At 40.8% G+C, this 17,175-nt stretch overlaps 1 protein-coding gene across 1 annotated transcript in view; it reads right to left on the minus strand.

The window, feature by feature from the left end:
- The window catches only part of nos1apa (nitric oxide synthase 1 (neuronal) adaptor protein a), a 183,338-nt gene that overhangs the window by 98,853 nt on the left and 67,310 nt on the right, over window positions 1–17,175 (minus strand). The window contains 2 exon segments of the mRNA XM_030727156.1: window positions 2,991–3,049; window positions 10,765–10,857. Of these exon segments, the coding sequence (XP_030583016.1) occupies window positions 2,991–3,049; window positions 10,765–10,857 (152 nt within the window).

Consider the following 17,175-nt stretch of genomic DNA (forward strand, 5'->3'; position numbering starts at 1 on the left):
ACTAATGACATAATATCATTCATCATGATAACATTAAGAAAAAATGGCTGATTTAGAGCAACAGCAGACAATTATTTTTGATATCCCAAAGACAAACGAGTGCTTCTCATTGCAGAGAGATATCCCCTTCGCAAACCTGGTGTCATCTGCACACATACAACATAAGACTTCAAATTTTGATTCATCAGTCCATAACACCTTCTTCCAGCCTTCAGTGGACCATTGGTGGTGTTTCATGAACCACACAAGCCTCTTTATCTTATTCTTACATCTTAGCAATGGCTTTCCTGCAACCTACAACCTGCAACTTGAAGTTTTCTCTTTACTGTTGAAACTACGACCACTAATAAGCTGTGCTTGAAGCTGTGGTCCTGTGAGTCGCCTATCACGTAAGCTGATTCTGTTGTGGTGTTGGATCTGCCAGACCTCTTCCTGTCAGTTTCCCCAGTTACTGAGCGCCTTTTGACTTTCTTTACAATTTCTCTGTAAGAAAGACCTAAACTGTGTCAGGCCTCGATCTCACGAGAAGTGTTACGGTCTGTCTCTCTTCCGTTGCTAATTGCTATTTTCTTACCAATTTTAGAGTAACACACTATTTTCTGGTGTATAGTACTGTTCAAATGATGCTAATGAGGGTATGGGACCACAGTGTGTTCTAAGAGTACTTTTATGCAGACAGAGGGGGTTGTAAGTAATCGAGAAAAGTTGGGACGTGTAGGAATTGGTGAAACCAACATTCAAGGCTTGATTAACCTCCATTGCTACAGAACAGCTTTAAGTTAACCCATTTTTTGTTTCCTGAAAAGGGCTTTTTGTATAATTCTAAAATGTATTGTTTTTTCAGTAACCTTTCTTGTGAGCAAAAGTATTGACTTTTTTATTTTAACCTCTGGCAGTTCACCACTTACCTTTGTACCATTTTAAGCTATCCATTGGACTTGAACTACTTGAGTTTCACTAAAATTTGAAGAACTGGGGTGTTCAAAAACTTTTGACCCCTCCAAATGTATTGGTGTAGTCTGAAAACATTTATGTTTGACATTTTAATAAAATCAATATGAGAAGTTTAGTGATGTCAGTGGGTCACAGGCTTGATGCAGTTATTGCAAGCAAAGGATTTGCTACTAAATTGAATGTGACTTAATTTGAAGTCGATCTGTTCCAGCACTTTTGCTCATGAGAAAAATGGGTGGGTTCAGACAAAAGCTGCCATCTTCTGAACTGTGTATCAGATCCAGATGTAAATACCTGGAAATAAACCCAGCATCAAACCCAAATGTTTTCAGTCTACAGCAAAAATAAAGGGATTAGTTTCACTGTTACAAGGGGAACTATCCACAGAGACAAAAATAATTTTTTTGTGCCATGTTTTTTATCCTGTTAAACAGTATTAAATATGCTGTTTAATAGTCTTTACCTGGACTTTTTAACACGGGAGTCTCTGGGGACCGGCTTGCTTTTGGAGCCAGCCTCAAGTGGCTGTTCAAAGTTCTCAGGACAACCCACTTGGCTTCCTTTTTCCTCCCTGGAGCTTGCCACTTGACTCGCCCTCAACCGGAACCAAACCATAAACTGGGCTGCCCACTAATTGGAAGGCTGACAGTTCAATCACTGGCTCCCCCAGTCTGCGTTCTGACACTCCCTGATCCCACACCCCAATGCAACCATCAGCAAGTGCGTAAATATGACTGTGTGTGAACTGTATGAATATGTGTGTACATGGGTAATGGTCAGTAAGCGCAGATAAGTAGCAGTCCATTTACATAAACACACACAAACATCTCCAGTTCATTGGGATGACATCAGGGTTTGTGTGCATCAAAGGAAACCTCGCCATCGTAATAGCTTGTGATATTTTTTGAGATAGTTATTATACTGTGAAAATCTCACATCATTAAATCCCTCGTCTGAATACTAGACTGCTAAACCTAAATGCATTAAAGTCAAGTCTGCTCGGAAAAAAATCTATTCTTTTATGTCCTGAATTCACATAAAAATGTCCATTCTGAGGAAAAACAGCAAAACAGGACCGACCCAGACCTCAACGACAGAGGTGTTCATCTTCTTCAACAAAGCCATCAGAGCTTTACAAAGATATGAAGAAGCAGAGAGATCCCACACCTAAAACTAACCTCCACAGCCACAGAGAATTGGGATGGGTGGGGTAGCGGTGCTTTGACTGACACCACTGGCAGTAAATGAGGTTCCTTAGGTCACGCCGCCACTCGGACACAACTCAGGCTGTCAGACGTCAAACAAACATCACACTGTGATAATGATGGAACTGCGGTGTTGCAAACAGAACTGTTACATGATTAGTTACCGGAGGCAAAGAACTGACTGACGTCTCAGATTTGATTGGATAAAAAATGTAAAAAAGTGAAAGAGATTTTAAATAACCAGAAGCGTGACTTGGACACAGAACTCAAACATCCCTCTATACTGGAATATTCAGAACTGTCTCCCATTCTGGGAACTGGTTTAACTCCCATTTACTTACTTTTAGGAATTATGACAATCCTTTAAGTGATTTTATTGCCACTTCTTAATTAGCCTTTTCTCAAAATGTACTATTAAAAATAACTGCAGGAGTAGTTCAACTGTTTTTAAAACCCTTCACGTGTGTATTACATCTATAATGTTTATGCATCGGCACTTTGACATCAACTGAAATGTAAGCATATTTTTTTTCTGAAACCTTGGCGACGCTGCGCCGTCGGTGGAAGTCATCATCAGACTCACCCGTTCCCTCTTTCTCCAAAATGTCAACGCTTGCACTGACAAAGACAAAGGATTCTCATTTCCTGAGCCACCACAGTGTATTTAATCAAGTTTGGATTAAAATTCATTTGGGAAATGGCTCAATGAGCCATAAGGACTGATTCATTAGAATGAGTATTAAAAACCATCTAAATTAGCATTTAAAGATGAACCAAAGAAATGGAAGGTTATGTAAAAAAAAAATAAAATAAACCTTAAGGCCAGCTTACCTGTAAATGGGATCCTGCATCACCATCATTTTGCTCTCATCCCATGTCCACTCCTTCTTCTGTGGAAAAAAAACCAAACCATTCACATCACATGTATAACTTTTGAAACATGAAGCTGAGAACTGAAACAAGAAACATTCCTTATTTGGACAGCTGAATATAAACTAGTTGAAAAATTCACAGATGATATTCCATGAGTACAGATATTATTATAGGACCTGCAGGTACATTTTTGCGTGTTCCCTTTGTCTGTTTGATTAAATCTACCTTTCAGCTTAATGTCACAATCAAAATGTCAGCACACAGGAATCATTCTCATTGATTTCTGTCTCCACAGAGCACTTTGTTGACCGAGTCATTCAATCACTTCAATCTGCGCTCTTTCAATGCCTCCTCCGCACTCAGAGATGTAAATAGATTTCTGACCGTCACACTTGACATTTCAGCTTTCAGGACAGGGAGCCAAACTCGACAAGAAAACAAGCGGAGGCAAAACATTCATCTATCGAGTGGCCTTTAATCGCAGCCCACCGCTGTATCTGACATGGAGACTTCCAGTGACGGCTTTAATATTTACCAAGTACAAAAAAAAAATTAATACCCATACCTTCTGCTCACTTTTGGTTTGCTGTCAGAAATTAAATATAGTTCTGATGCCTTCCAGTGGGCTTATTTTGGAAGTTAGGTAGACGACTTCACGGTTGCTTTACAAATTAAGGTGGAATTTTCTATTAGTGTGTGTAATGTACAAATGACAACCTAAGTCAAGAAGATACTACAAAGTTTGTAAAAAAGCAAAAACTGACTGCTGGTTTTCCAAAATAAATAGTTAAAAAACAAGCAGGTGCTAATTTATGAACACAGATGCAGTCAGTTAATTTTGATACCTAATGTAATTTACATTTACCAATAATCTGTCACATAAAATGACAAAAAACAGGAGCGGGTTTTACACATTTCAGCTCGTCGTTTGAGAACAAGCAGAGTGCAAATCTAGCAGGATATCCTTAATCCCACTGACGCCCATTCCATAAGGAAGCAGAGTCCACAGAGACAGGTAAACAGCTCCTCGGTGACAGGGGCCCTGAAGTGGACGAGATCCGCCCTCAGTTCCTGAAGGCTCTGTATGTTGTACAATTGTCTTGGTTGACACATCTCTGCAATGCTACATGGAGATCTGTGGCAGTGCCTCTGGTTTGGCAGACTGGGGTGGTGGTTCCGATCTTTAAGAAGGAGGACTGGAGAGTCTGTCCCAGTTATGGGGGGACAACACTAATCAGACTCCATGGGAAGGTCTAAGTCAGGATACCGAAAAGGACAGTCTGTCTGTTAGCTGAACCTCAGATTCAGGAGAAACAATGCAGTTTTTGTCCTGGTCGTGGAACGCTGGACCAGCTCTTCATCCTCTCTAGGACATTCGAGGATGCATGGGAGTTTTCCCAACCAGTCTACATGTGCTTTGTTGAATTGGAGAAGGCATCTGACCAGGTTCATCAGGGAATTCCTTCGTCAGGTGGTGGCCTCCTGTGGTTCGCAGCCAAGTGTGACACAGTGGGAATGAAAATTAGCTCCTCCAATCCTGAGGTCATGGTTCTCAGCTGGAAAAAGGTGGAGTGTCTGGCCTGGGTCAGGGATGAGTTGCTGCCCCAAGAGAAGGAGTTTAAGCATCTCGGAGTCCTGAGGCATGAGTGGAGCAGGAGATTGATGAAGGGACTGAGGGCGTGGATCCTGTACCAATCCACTGTGATGAACGGAGAGCTGAGTGTGAAAGTGAAGCTGTCGATTTACAGGTCGACCTACATCCCTACACTCATCTACAGTCACAAGCTCTGGGTAGTAAACAAAAGAATGAGACTTTGGATACAAATGGCAGAAATAAGCTTTCTCCAAAAGGGGGGGGGGCTGGCCTCTCAGTTAGACACAGGGTGAGGAGTCAGAAAGATGAATGGATGGAGATTCCAACCAATTAGCCTGTTAATGAAGTTACTGTGTCACATGCATAAATGTGCACATCCTTTTGTTTTCCCACATGGTGTGTGGAGCTAAAGGTATTTGTTACATAGAGCCCTGTGTAATAAATGCCATCAGTGGGCAACAAACAATTTCTGCAAAATCCTGAGCAGCATATTGTAAAATTGAGACTGAAAACCTGCAACACTCGACTTTGCAACTTTGCTGCCTTCTATACATATTTGGCTTGTATGGATCTTGTATTATATATTAATTCTGTCTTGTGTCCATGTGCCATTGTAAATTTTATTCTGTTACATTAAAATGCCAACACTGAGGACCAGAGATGTGCAGGCCTCAGCAAAAAGCTACAGGACAGAGCCAAACTTTTGGCATCACTTAAAACAGCCCACACGCACCAATTACACACTTCTAGTAACATCTCACTTGGTCTTTAAATAATTTATTGCTCCTAGTGGCAGCGATCACAGCCACATCAGGGGCACACTTTTTTTTAAGTGTTATTTTCAGCACATTTTGAAGAAAATTGTGCTGAAAAATTGCCGACCTTAAATGCAAGCAAGTCACATTTTTATGATTTAATTAAATACTTTAATTCATGCGGATCTGACCACTGGACATGAGGGTCTATATTAAAGACAATATACAGTATTTCCCAAACCGTTCTGGAAATTCTGATGTAAAGCTTAAATTACAGCTGAATTTTTCCACTTTGAGAGTTTTTACTTTTTTGAATGTGCTGAGGCACAGAGCGTGAAGGACATTAGGCTTAATCTTCTTAACATTTACAGTCTAGACTACAGGATGCATCATCCACTCCTACTGCTGTCCACAAACAAAGCTATATTCATCACATATGCAGGCAGGTTTTCAGCTGGACATGTACTAATAAAACCAAGCCTTTAAACTGCATCACTTAGACGGCCGTTTAGACAACTCAAAACTTTTTATGAGACATTAATACAAATGTGATGAACATCTGGTCATTATACAAGTCAGAGCTTCAGTTGATATTTTTATAAACATAAAGTAGGTATGGGATTTTTTTCCAGCTGCAGCATTTTATATCAGAGTGTCAAAAATCTCAACCTTGAAGGAATTTGAGAGTTTTCATCAGAATTTTGTGGAAACCTTCTTGCATGTTGCTTCTTGCAGCATTTGTTCATTTCCCAACACAAAGCAACTGAGGAAATGTATCATCTGTGCAGATGGTGGACCGTCAGCTGAGGAAGTCTTGCCATTTTAACAGCCAACAAGCTGCCAACAACCAAACCGATTTTGGCGTGGCCTCATCTCCCTACAAAGACACAGGCTGTAAAACAATTTCAGTCAGAGCCTTTGGCCAAGTACGGCAGTTGCAAGGAAAAAAAGTTTGTAGGGATGTTCAGCCAAGACATCCCAGAAATACCAGACATGAAATGAAAGGAATGGAAATGGAAATGAATGCTCCAAAAACAGCTACAGAAAACATCTGGTGGTGATGGATGTTATTGCTGCTGAAGAAGTCCCTCTAAATACAAGACTTCAGTTACTTTTTTCCAGCCTGCACTGAATGTTTACCATAAACTGTATATAAAAGGACCATGAGACATATAAGCAGAAACTTTATGGACTGTCTTTACCTCACACTAAATCATATTATTTGTCAGATAATTCGATCAAAACTCTCCAGAAGGCACCAACGACACAAGCACAGCTCAGAAGTCCAGTTTAATCAGTTGTATTTGTGGACATTTGTGGACATGACGCACAGAAGTCAGAGATCAGCTAAAGCTCCCTGTTGGTGCACTGGTCAACCAAAGCAGCCACAGTCCTAACTTTAAGCTGTACACAGGGGGCGTACTATGAAGCCAGATTGCTAGCGAGCTAAATCTGTTTGTCGACAAACGAAAGCAACTTCTAGGTCTCCTTCATTAGGCTGTGGGACAGAAACCTTTAATGTTTAACTGTATTCACTTTAAAGCTTCAGAGATTTAAACAGAAGCTGTCATGTGAGACAGAGAGTGCGCTCAGAATAATACTTTTTTAACATGCTGTGCACTAAATATCAAGATTAACAGAACTGTTCTGCAGAATTAATCTCTTGTCTTAATTTCAACAGCACTTCACTGCTATATTTAGTATTTTTTATAGATTTTTATCACTATTTTATCATCATCATTATCTGATAGTGTGTCTGATTGGAGTAGGCAGCCCTCATAGGGATCATTGAGTCACTTTTTATCTGAACATACACAGCCTGAAGCAGAAAGCCCAAATTAACCTTGTAAAGCCTGAACCATGAAATCACTGCCAGAAAATTCACATTGTTTGAAACTGGAGTGTTTATTGAACCTTCTGATAATTTTATTTACAAAAACAAATTAAGTATCAATTTGCATATACATATATTGCCAAAAACATTCGTCATCTGCCTTCATATGCATATGAAGTTGAGTGACATCCCATTCTTAATCCATAGGGTTTAATATGATGTGGGCCCACCCTTAGCAGCTGTAACAGCTTCAATTCTTCTGGAAAGGCTTTCCACAGGTTTAGGAGTGCTTATGGGAATTTTTGGCCATTCTTCCAGAAGCACATCTGTGAGGTCAGACACTGATGTTGGAGAGAAGGCCTGGCTCACAGTCTCCACTCTAATTCATCCCAAAGGTGTTCTATCAGACAGAGGTCAGGACTCACTCATCCATGTCTTTATGGACCTCCTTTATGCACTGGTGTGCAGTCATGTTGGAACAGGAAGTGGCCATCACCAAACTGTTCCCACAAAGTTGGGAGCATGAAGTTGTCCAAAATGTCATGGGATGCTGAAGCATTAAGAGTTCCTTTCACTAAAACTAAGGGGCGGAGCCCAACTCCTGAAAAACGACCCAACACCATTGATCCCCCCCCTCCACCAACTTAAAACTTGGCACGATGGAGTCAAACAAGAACGTTCTCCTGGCAAACCAGACTCGTCCATCAGATTGCCAGATGGAGAAGCGTGCTTCATCACTCCAGAGAACAGGGCTGTGCAATTTCGATTTAGCCTCCAAAAGATCACAAAAACGGTTATTTTGTCACATTATGTCACGTATACTCTCGGCCCTGATTTATTCTGCAGCCTTGAGTCTTTGCCTACATTAAAACCTACATAAGCAGCCAGTGACATTGCCAGCAGTTACACTTGTGCATGTGCTTTATGTGTTAATTACTGTTAGTTATCAAGCGGGAAAACTACGCCGTAGCCTGACCTGCACCTCCTGAGAAATATCAAATAACGTCCGTTATGTCCCAATCACAGGGCATGAACAGCAAGGGACCGTATTGAGCTGTCCTTACCAATATTTGCTCCGCAGGTGTAATTAGCACCGCACCCTGATTGCCCCTTCTTCCTAGTATTATTAGTCGAGATAACCGACATTACCTTTCTATTTATTTATCTATTTAGTTATTACTTGTGTGTAATTTATACTGTATTTATTTATATTGCAATTTATTTATATAATTTATATTTTAATTATATATTCTGTGTTATTTTAAATTTAGTATTTATTTTTAAGAGATTGTAGAAATGATTGGAACACCTGAATTCAATGATTTGGATGGGTGAGTGAATACTTCGCATTCGAGGTGGATGACCGAGGGGCGAAGGGTGAAAGTGAGTCACAAAACATAATGCTATTTTGCTTTTCAGACCAATTCAACATAAAAGGATCCTTCTTATGTTGCCCTGAAATACTTTTTAACCCTAGAACACCAACACCGAGTGAGAGTGACAGTGGTACAAAACTCTACTTGTTTTAGTGTTAATAATGGCATTCCTCTAATATGCACCATTTCAAGTGGTAAAGACTAGATTAAGTTGATCGATCTTCATCCACTTTTCCTCTCCATTAGCTGGAGTTGATCACAGAACCTGTCCCATCATCCCCTTTCAGTTTTTTCAAGCTTTCTTCTTGACCTTTCTCCGTCTTTGAATCGTTTCATTTCCACTCTGTTGATGGTTCTGATCACTCCCGAGCACCGTCCTTCCATTCTCACTTCTATATGCTGTCACAGAGGATTGATCATCACCTTCTGCTACATTCAAAGATACAGGAAATGAAACTGCTTTTCAGAAAGTGACTAACCCAACTTCATTAGAGTTCTGTGGTGTGTCTATTGTAACTACAGATGATATCTCATCAGCCACAAAGGCAGAGCCCACAAGTCAGTGTGCAGAAACACATCTAGGGCCCAGACATACTAACGGCTTGTGTCAGAAACCCTCGACTATTGCTGGGAGTTTACTAAGTAAGCACTGTGAGAATGTATGGATGGGAAGGAAACAGTATTTTTTTATGCCTTTTTAAATACCTGCAGTACTACACAGCATGCAGGAAAAAAGTGCGTGCATTTTCATCAGTAACTTTTTAAAAAACACCAGATCAATCAGGATTTGTCGAAAAACACAGTTATGTGTTCCTCTACACAACAGCAGCTGTCAGCTGTTAGACACAGAATGAGTTTTAGCACAGCAGCCCTTCCCCTGGATGAATCCATCTAAGCTCTCACAATTCATCCAGAGACTTCCCAGCATCCAAGAACTCACGCAGCCCTCCTCATTTTCTGACACAATATCTCACTTTTCTATTAAAGCACAAGTTAACTTTTACATTTAGACATTTTTTGCCTGTGATGTTAGTAGATTACTCACTCCCTCTGCAGCTCTGCACATTTTGTGCTGCTCTTAGTACTCACTGGTAATTACTGCAATGCACGGGCTGCACTTGTCTCATTAAATTGGGGAATTGTTAACAGATTAACCACAGAACTCCCCGCTTCCATCAGTGCTTTTCTGTTCATCCGATTGTGGCACCTCACCTGGAAAAACAGGCCCTAAACTGCTAGGGTCAACTAGCCACCTGAAGTTTTAACCTCTCTGTAAGCAACAGTGGATGCTGTCATGCAGAGGAGCTGGCAGAGCTAGCTGCCATCTGCGGGAGGGTCGGACGATCTGCTTCATAATCCAATAATCTGATCATCACCCTGTGGACTCGTCGATGATCGACACGACTGATGACACAGGCGCGTAGCTTGCACCCATAAAGCAAAATGTGTGAACCAAACAGAAAATAAATAAATAACAGAGGTGAGAAAGAAACACACACACAGGGAGTTTATTTCTCACTTCCATCATGAAGAGACATTTACTGACTGACAAACAGCAATAAAGAGTTTAGTAATTAATTAATATGGATATCAGCTGAACAGCTACAACAGTATTACATCATAACATTTGCTTTTCCTTTCCTTAGTTTATTATTTTTTTAAAAACGTAGACCTATAGCTCTACTAACTGAAACAGCTCGGCCACCTTTTCTCCACTCTTTGCTGCACCCTCCCCACACACAGCTGACCTACTGTATAACCAACACAAGCGACGGGTGGAGAAAAACAGTATGTTTTTTTAAAAATATATATTTTGAGTGTAATATTTCATTGACTGAGCTGAAATCAATGTACCATGAGTTTAATGTTTTCATTTACTCAAAAACATATTGAAAAATGAGCGATTAGGAAGCTTTTTTTTTTTATAATTATGTCATCTATAAAAACTCATTTTGAGTTTTTATAACTGGAAGCTTTTATCATTATAATCTTATTACACTGGGCTGCTTAATAAAAAACAAACATGGTTCTACACCAAAATATTTTGAATTTTAAAGAGATCCATTCAAAGGTCTTTGATACAGGTGACATCAATGCAGGCTACACAAAAAAAACGAGTACAAAATAGTACAAAACATGCTTTTAATTTGCAATTAAATAAAAGTTCACTCACTTTCTTCTTTTTCCTCAAGGTGACTTTCACACCATCCACAGACACCACGATGTTGACTTTTTTCTTCTTGATGTTTTTCACCTTGAACTCATACTGCAGGGAGAAGACAGGCAGAGATGTATTAATTTTAGGGAGATTAAAGGCAGACGGTGACTTTGTCGTATCCTCGAACAAAATGTTTGTCAGGCAAGAAAAGGAGCCCATCTGATGAGTCCCGTCACCAGGCAGGAACGAAGATCACATGACAACATATCGTGCAGACTTCCGCTCGAGCATCTTGCTCTTTGTTCACGCCACCTGGGGCATATTTGCATCTACTCATATTTACTCACATGCCACTGACCCAGCAGGCAGTCACACCGTGAATAAAACCAGCTTCATTGTTCGTACATAAACACACTTGAAGAATCTGAATAAGCATCAAGTGGCAGCTTTTGGAAACTTGGCCATTCTTGATCATCCCTCCTCCAAGATTTAGGTTTCTGCTTTGGAAGTACGGAGACGGACATTTTTAAAGCTTTAATGAACATGACGTTTTTGAGCCAGACACCTGGCCATGGCTGAGATCTGCTGCAGCAAAAGAGCGAATAGAGGAAGATCGGCAGACTCCTGCTAAGCTACAGTCAATTTATGCCCCATAAATCAAGCTGAGACAGCTTTCATGGCCTCCGCTGCTTCTAATGGAGCCATGAGCAGCGTCAAACAACAACACTGCAGCAGACACCCACAGTCAACACTGTGTGCCTATCAAATACAGAACAGGGTTAAAAAGTGGATCAAGTGGCTTTTATGTTAAAATAGGAATCCTGGGACTAATATTCAAGTGGCAGGATATATGCAAACATTCAGCGGAGTGACGCCTGAATCCCCCTCCCACCATCCTCTGTATACTGATGGTATTCAGAATGAGTTTGATGCAACTGTAGTTGGAGAGCACCACCCAACATGTGCCAGGAGAGACAGCTTTCTCAGTCAGCCCTCCCATCGAGTGGGATAGTTGGTGTGTCTTGCTGGGTGATATATTAAAGTGGTTCTGAAAATGGCGCTTCAATAATGGTTCACATGGCAAAAATCTTATGTAGGGAACCAACTGAGTTACAAGCTGATGTCACATCAGCTCCAATCCTAAGTGAGACTTTTTTTTTTAAGTTAGATGCATTTTTCTTTAGAAACTTCAGATTCCAGTTCTTATGAAAGCAGTCAAGTAATACATGAACATAACTTTGAAAAACTGTGCTGTACCTACAGCAGTTCAAAAAAGCCCATTAAATTAGAACCCAATATAGAGACTGTAAAACCTATCCATGATGCCAAGATTTTATCAATGGCTTGTTGCACCTTTGACTTGTATGAGACCGCGGAGTAAAATAAAAACGATGACATTCAAAATCTCCCTGCTGACAAGGTGACTTCCTGTCTATGATTTTTGTTTTCAGCCTGAATAACTGAGGAGATAACAGAATGCAGAAAGAGTGCCCTGTCAGCATCACTTTGAAAAAGCAAGAAGCTTTAACAAAGCTGGGAAGAAACCCAGTCAGCTCCTTACTGCTCGTCAGTGCATCTGTTTGTTGAACGATGGGCAAAAAGTGCCAGACCTGCCTGCCAAGAGTTCACGGTTTCCCATGTCTCCGCAGCTCCCAGCCTTGTTTTGTTCAATTACAAATGTGCTCAAACTAGTGAGTCGTTGACTGTCGATTAGTGGGTCAACAGAAAATTTCTCACCTCATAAGTTTTAAGTAATTTATTATGGAAAAATGCCAAATACACTTTTATGTCTCCTAATTACTAATGTTTTGAGAGGCAATTTTCTACAATTAAGTGTACAAGGCTCATTAAAATGAGGATTAAGCAAGAGGGGAAAACAATGCAGTAGAAATGATAATGTTTTTCCACAGTGCTTGATTTTTGTAACCAATTACAGTTTGTACACTGAGTAGGAGGGCGCAACTGTTCTATTCAGACAAGTGGGACGTAAATGTTGGCTTACTTTCCACAAAAGGTTTCTGAATCCCTCCAGATGTCTGTAGATGCAGCTGTATAAATTTACACTCGCTTTTCTTTGGGTTTTGAATTTAAGGAAATATATTTTGGTTACACAAAAATACACAGTCAGCCAATCCACTCCCACTGTCTTTACTGGTGACAGCTTTTAAACTGGCAGAGGCCAATATGGAGAATACCTATATGATACAAAATTGAGCCAATTCCCTGTTACTCATCCTGGTGGCTCCTTTAGCCTGCATACACTCGCTGCTGCCTCTGCAAGCTGCTTTGCAACCTGCCTACACAGCAGCGTGACCTTTAACACCATTTCTGACTTAATCAGTGTCTTTTGTCACTGACACCTGGTCTGTTCATGAGAGGGCCTCTTTGTTACTCTCCCCATCTTAAGCTATCCGTGAATGTATATGGAGAGACAAGGAGGTCCCAGAACAGAGCCTTCCCAGCATATGTAAATTACTGCAACAGGAATAACAATTATTCCTATTTTGACTAGAGGTCCCAACAGAAAAAGATCTTGTGCGTGTATACTTGAAAAGGTTTTTTTCATCAACAAAGCCAAGGGTAATACAGAGCAATGGAAACAGGCTTGAGTCATTTTCACATATGAATTTCAGAAGATGGACAGCACGGTGGCCTCGTAGCAAGAAGGTCCTGAGTTCGAGTTCCACCATCTGGCCTTGGCCTTTCTGGGTGAAGTTTGCATGCGCTCCCAGAGTCTGTGTGGGTTCTCTCCAGCTTCCTCCCACAGTCCAAAGACATGCAGTTAGTGGGGTTAGGTTAACTGGTGATTGTAAATTGCCCATACGTGTAAATGGCTGTCCGTGTTAGCCCTGCGACAGACTGGTGACCAGTTCAGGGTGTTCCCTGCCTCTCACCCTGGCAGCTGGGATAGACTCCAGCTCCTATACTGTAAAAGGATAATGCACCATCAACCTCTGCATTCAACAACCTGTTGATACCTCAAAAAAAAACAAAAAAAACACACAAAGATAATATGGTCAAGTTCCAAAGTCTATAAATGTTTATGTGTCAGTGTTATTGGTGGTTTTATGGGCACGTTGTCATCCACTGTAATGTTGCCCGTGCTGCAGATGCAAGATTTAAATGTTGGAGCGGCTGATGGATGGCATGATAGACCTCCACAGAGATGATTACAGCAGCAAGTTAAGAGATTTTTCATGCAGGGTTTGACTGGCTAAGTGTATGCAGTAAACTATGACAGAAGCACTTCTCGCTAATAAGCCCGTCTATTCCTGTCTGATCCAGCCCTGTCGCTGAGTCCACATTACCCACCACACACTCTCCCTAGTGCTTTCAGCTTCCATTTCAAGAGGCAGTAGCGATACTATAAATCACATCGCCACTACATCTATCGGTATAATACGAGAAAATGAATGCAAGCAATTAAAACACGTGTACCACAGAAACTGCTGCACTTGAGGAATTGCGCAGGCATTCATTTTACAATCCTCACAATTTATTCAGTCTTACTTCCCACCTAATGCAGCACCTCTATACCAGACAAGATTGGAATGAGCACACATAACTGTTTGTACTGCCGCTCGGGTCGTTTAGGATAACCTGAAATGTGTCTGCTGGATAAGCTTCCTGAATTCACACCTAAAATCATATTACAATTGTCATTTAGATTAATGATTTCTGGCATAAGAAAGCACGAAGAACAAGACCCATAAGGGATGGGGATGTCCTCCAGCGGTTAATGAAAATGTAACATAAATGTAGCAGTCAGGATAACATTAGAGCCCCATTTCATAACACAAAACCCTTCAGCAAACATCTTCTTACCTTCTGCAAAACTATTTAGCCCTAATTTGGAGGCCTTGCCCTAAACCTTTATCCAAATACTTTTAGTCACCCCTGGGTTGGTAAAGCTATAACACAGATTTCAGTTCATGCTGCACATCTTTGAAGAGTAAAGAATATGCATGCCAAATTTCATGGCTCAACTTGCTGTGATTTTGGAGTCTGCAGACGGGAAAGGTAAAACCTCACAGACGGACAGATGGCATGACGACAATATCCTCCCGCTTTATTTTTGCACGGGAGGATAAAAACTACAAAAGACTGAGATGCTGATTCACATGACTAAAAGACTGAAGTTCATTTTGAGAAAAGTGAATGCATTTATAAATAGCTCACCTATTAGAAAACCACCAGCTTCCTGGGTTAATAATGCACCAAGGTAACAGTAGTAGTGACATATATTAGTTCACATGTAAACAAACTGAAATGAGAAAGTCCAAGAATAGGCTCATCTATCCTGCAAATAAGTCCAATATTTGCAGCCACCATTTGCAGATAAACAGGTTGTTAATTCCTAAAGGTTCGCTCTGTTCCCAGTATAATCCATCATTTTGGCATCAAAGACACAAACATGCACGTCTGCTGCCTGTGGATGCTTTTTTTTCACTGGGAAATTTAAGCCACGGAGTAATAGTCATCAACAGAAATGAAGACTAATGTACTGACACAATCACATGTAAAATTACTTGTTGTGTAATGTAAGACATCTTGTCCTTTCTGCATCAGTAGATTTTGGCTATGTTAGAGTCAGGGAAACAGTCTAATACAGCTCATCTGTGTCATGATCTAGGGCTGCACGATATATCGAAAAAATATCGTCATCGCGATATTGGCACGTGCGATAGGCATATCTAAAAAATGCGCGATAATTTCTAATTATTTAATGTATAAATCACGTCTTTCTTTATGTCCGCACTTTGACCAATCCCGCGCGACCTTAAATGTGAAGGTGCCGCGTCGCTATTGGCCAGAGCGAGCACATGCTCTCAGCGGCGCAGGGAGCACGTACACACACAGAAGGAAAACAAGCATGGCGGGAATTGAAGAGACGAGTCGAGACGAAAACAGAGAGCATTTGGGACGACTACGGTTTTTCCACACAGGACGAGTCACAGACAAGTTCTTTGCAAGTCATGCCGAAAAATCGTGGCTATGTCAAGAGGAAACACGACAAACCTCCTTCAAAACAACCACAAGGAACTTTACAACGTATATTTAACATCTAAAAACCCACAGCCTACTCCGGTAAAGTCAAGCAAACGAAAGGCAAGTTCACAAACTAACATAAATGATAGATTCGCTTCTGCCGCTCCTTATGAGAAGGCAGAGCTCAGTGAAGTGGATTTTTATGCTAGCACTACTGACTTGTGGTCCAGTCGAACCACTGAGCCATACATGAGTTTTACCGTGCACTTTTTGACATGCAAATTTGAGCTCATTACACGCTGCCTATAAGTAGCATACTTCCCCGAGACACACACTGGTGAAAACATTGCTGCTGCCCTGCGGGATGTTTTGAACAACTGGAACTTGCCCGAACACAAACAAGTGGCCATCACAACAGATAACGGAGCGAACGTGGTGAAGGCTGCTGAGGTCAACAACTGGTTCAGAGTGCAGTGCTTTGGCCATCGCCTGCATCTGGCAATTGGTAAGTGTTAAAGATAAAAAATTAGCCCTAATGTACTATAACATTTAAATGAAAAACAAACAAACATGTGAACATGTTTGTTTATATGTTAAATAAATGCAACATTTGAAATGCATATTTGTTGTTGGTATACATTTTATAGATTTTTTTTTTTCTTATTGGTCATGTATATTGCATTTTTAGGTAAAAAGAAAAAATATCGCGACAATATCGTTATCGCAATACTAGACCTCCATATCGCATATCGCACTAATTTCCAATATCGTGCAGCCCTATCATGATCATCACTTTTATTAGGTGTACCTATTTTGTGTAGTCCAGAACACATCCACATCTGGTGATGAAATAGATCCAAACACTATTCAGAGGTCAATTACTTTTGTTGCAAGAGTTAACACTTAGTGCAGAGGGTTTTGGACTGGAGCTCAAATACCCGGTCCATTTAAATACTGGCTGTTTCGTTAAAGTCAGTGGTGTTTCACAGATGCACAAGGTTTAGCCAACAGTGAGACGGTCCATCACGGCTAATTCATTACACATGCCTGTAAAGGATACCAGCATCATACTAAACTCAGAGGGTTACAGTCTTTTGTTTAATGCACAGGGTTAGTGTTTGGAAGAGACTTGTTTTAACCCAAATTACGAGATTTTTCCTTATTCTAACCAAGTATCTAAACATAACCAGCAAATCAAAACAAAGTGAAACAAAGCACAAGACTCAAGTCCAAACAGGGCACAAACCACAGTGCAGATGTTACTTTGACAGATGCTGCCCACCGTCGTGGGGCAATGGCTTCCCCCAATAATACAATGCATCACAGCTCACAGCAAATGCTCAGCAACAACTTGAGAAACACAATAAAGAGCCAAAGGTGTTGCCCTGGCCTACAGACCCCCCCCCCAGATCCCAGTTAATTCCCCATTGTGGGACT

The sequence above is a fragment of the Archocentrus centrarchus genome, chromosome 4 (assembly GCF_007364275.1).
Source record: "Archocentrus centrarchus isolate MPI-CPG fArcCen1 chromosome 4, fArcCen1, whole genome shotgun sequence".
Lineage (NCBI taxonomy): Eukaryota > Metazoa > Chordata > Actinopteri > Cichliformes > Cichlidae > Archocentrus > Archocentrus centrarchus.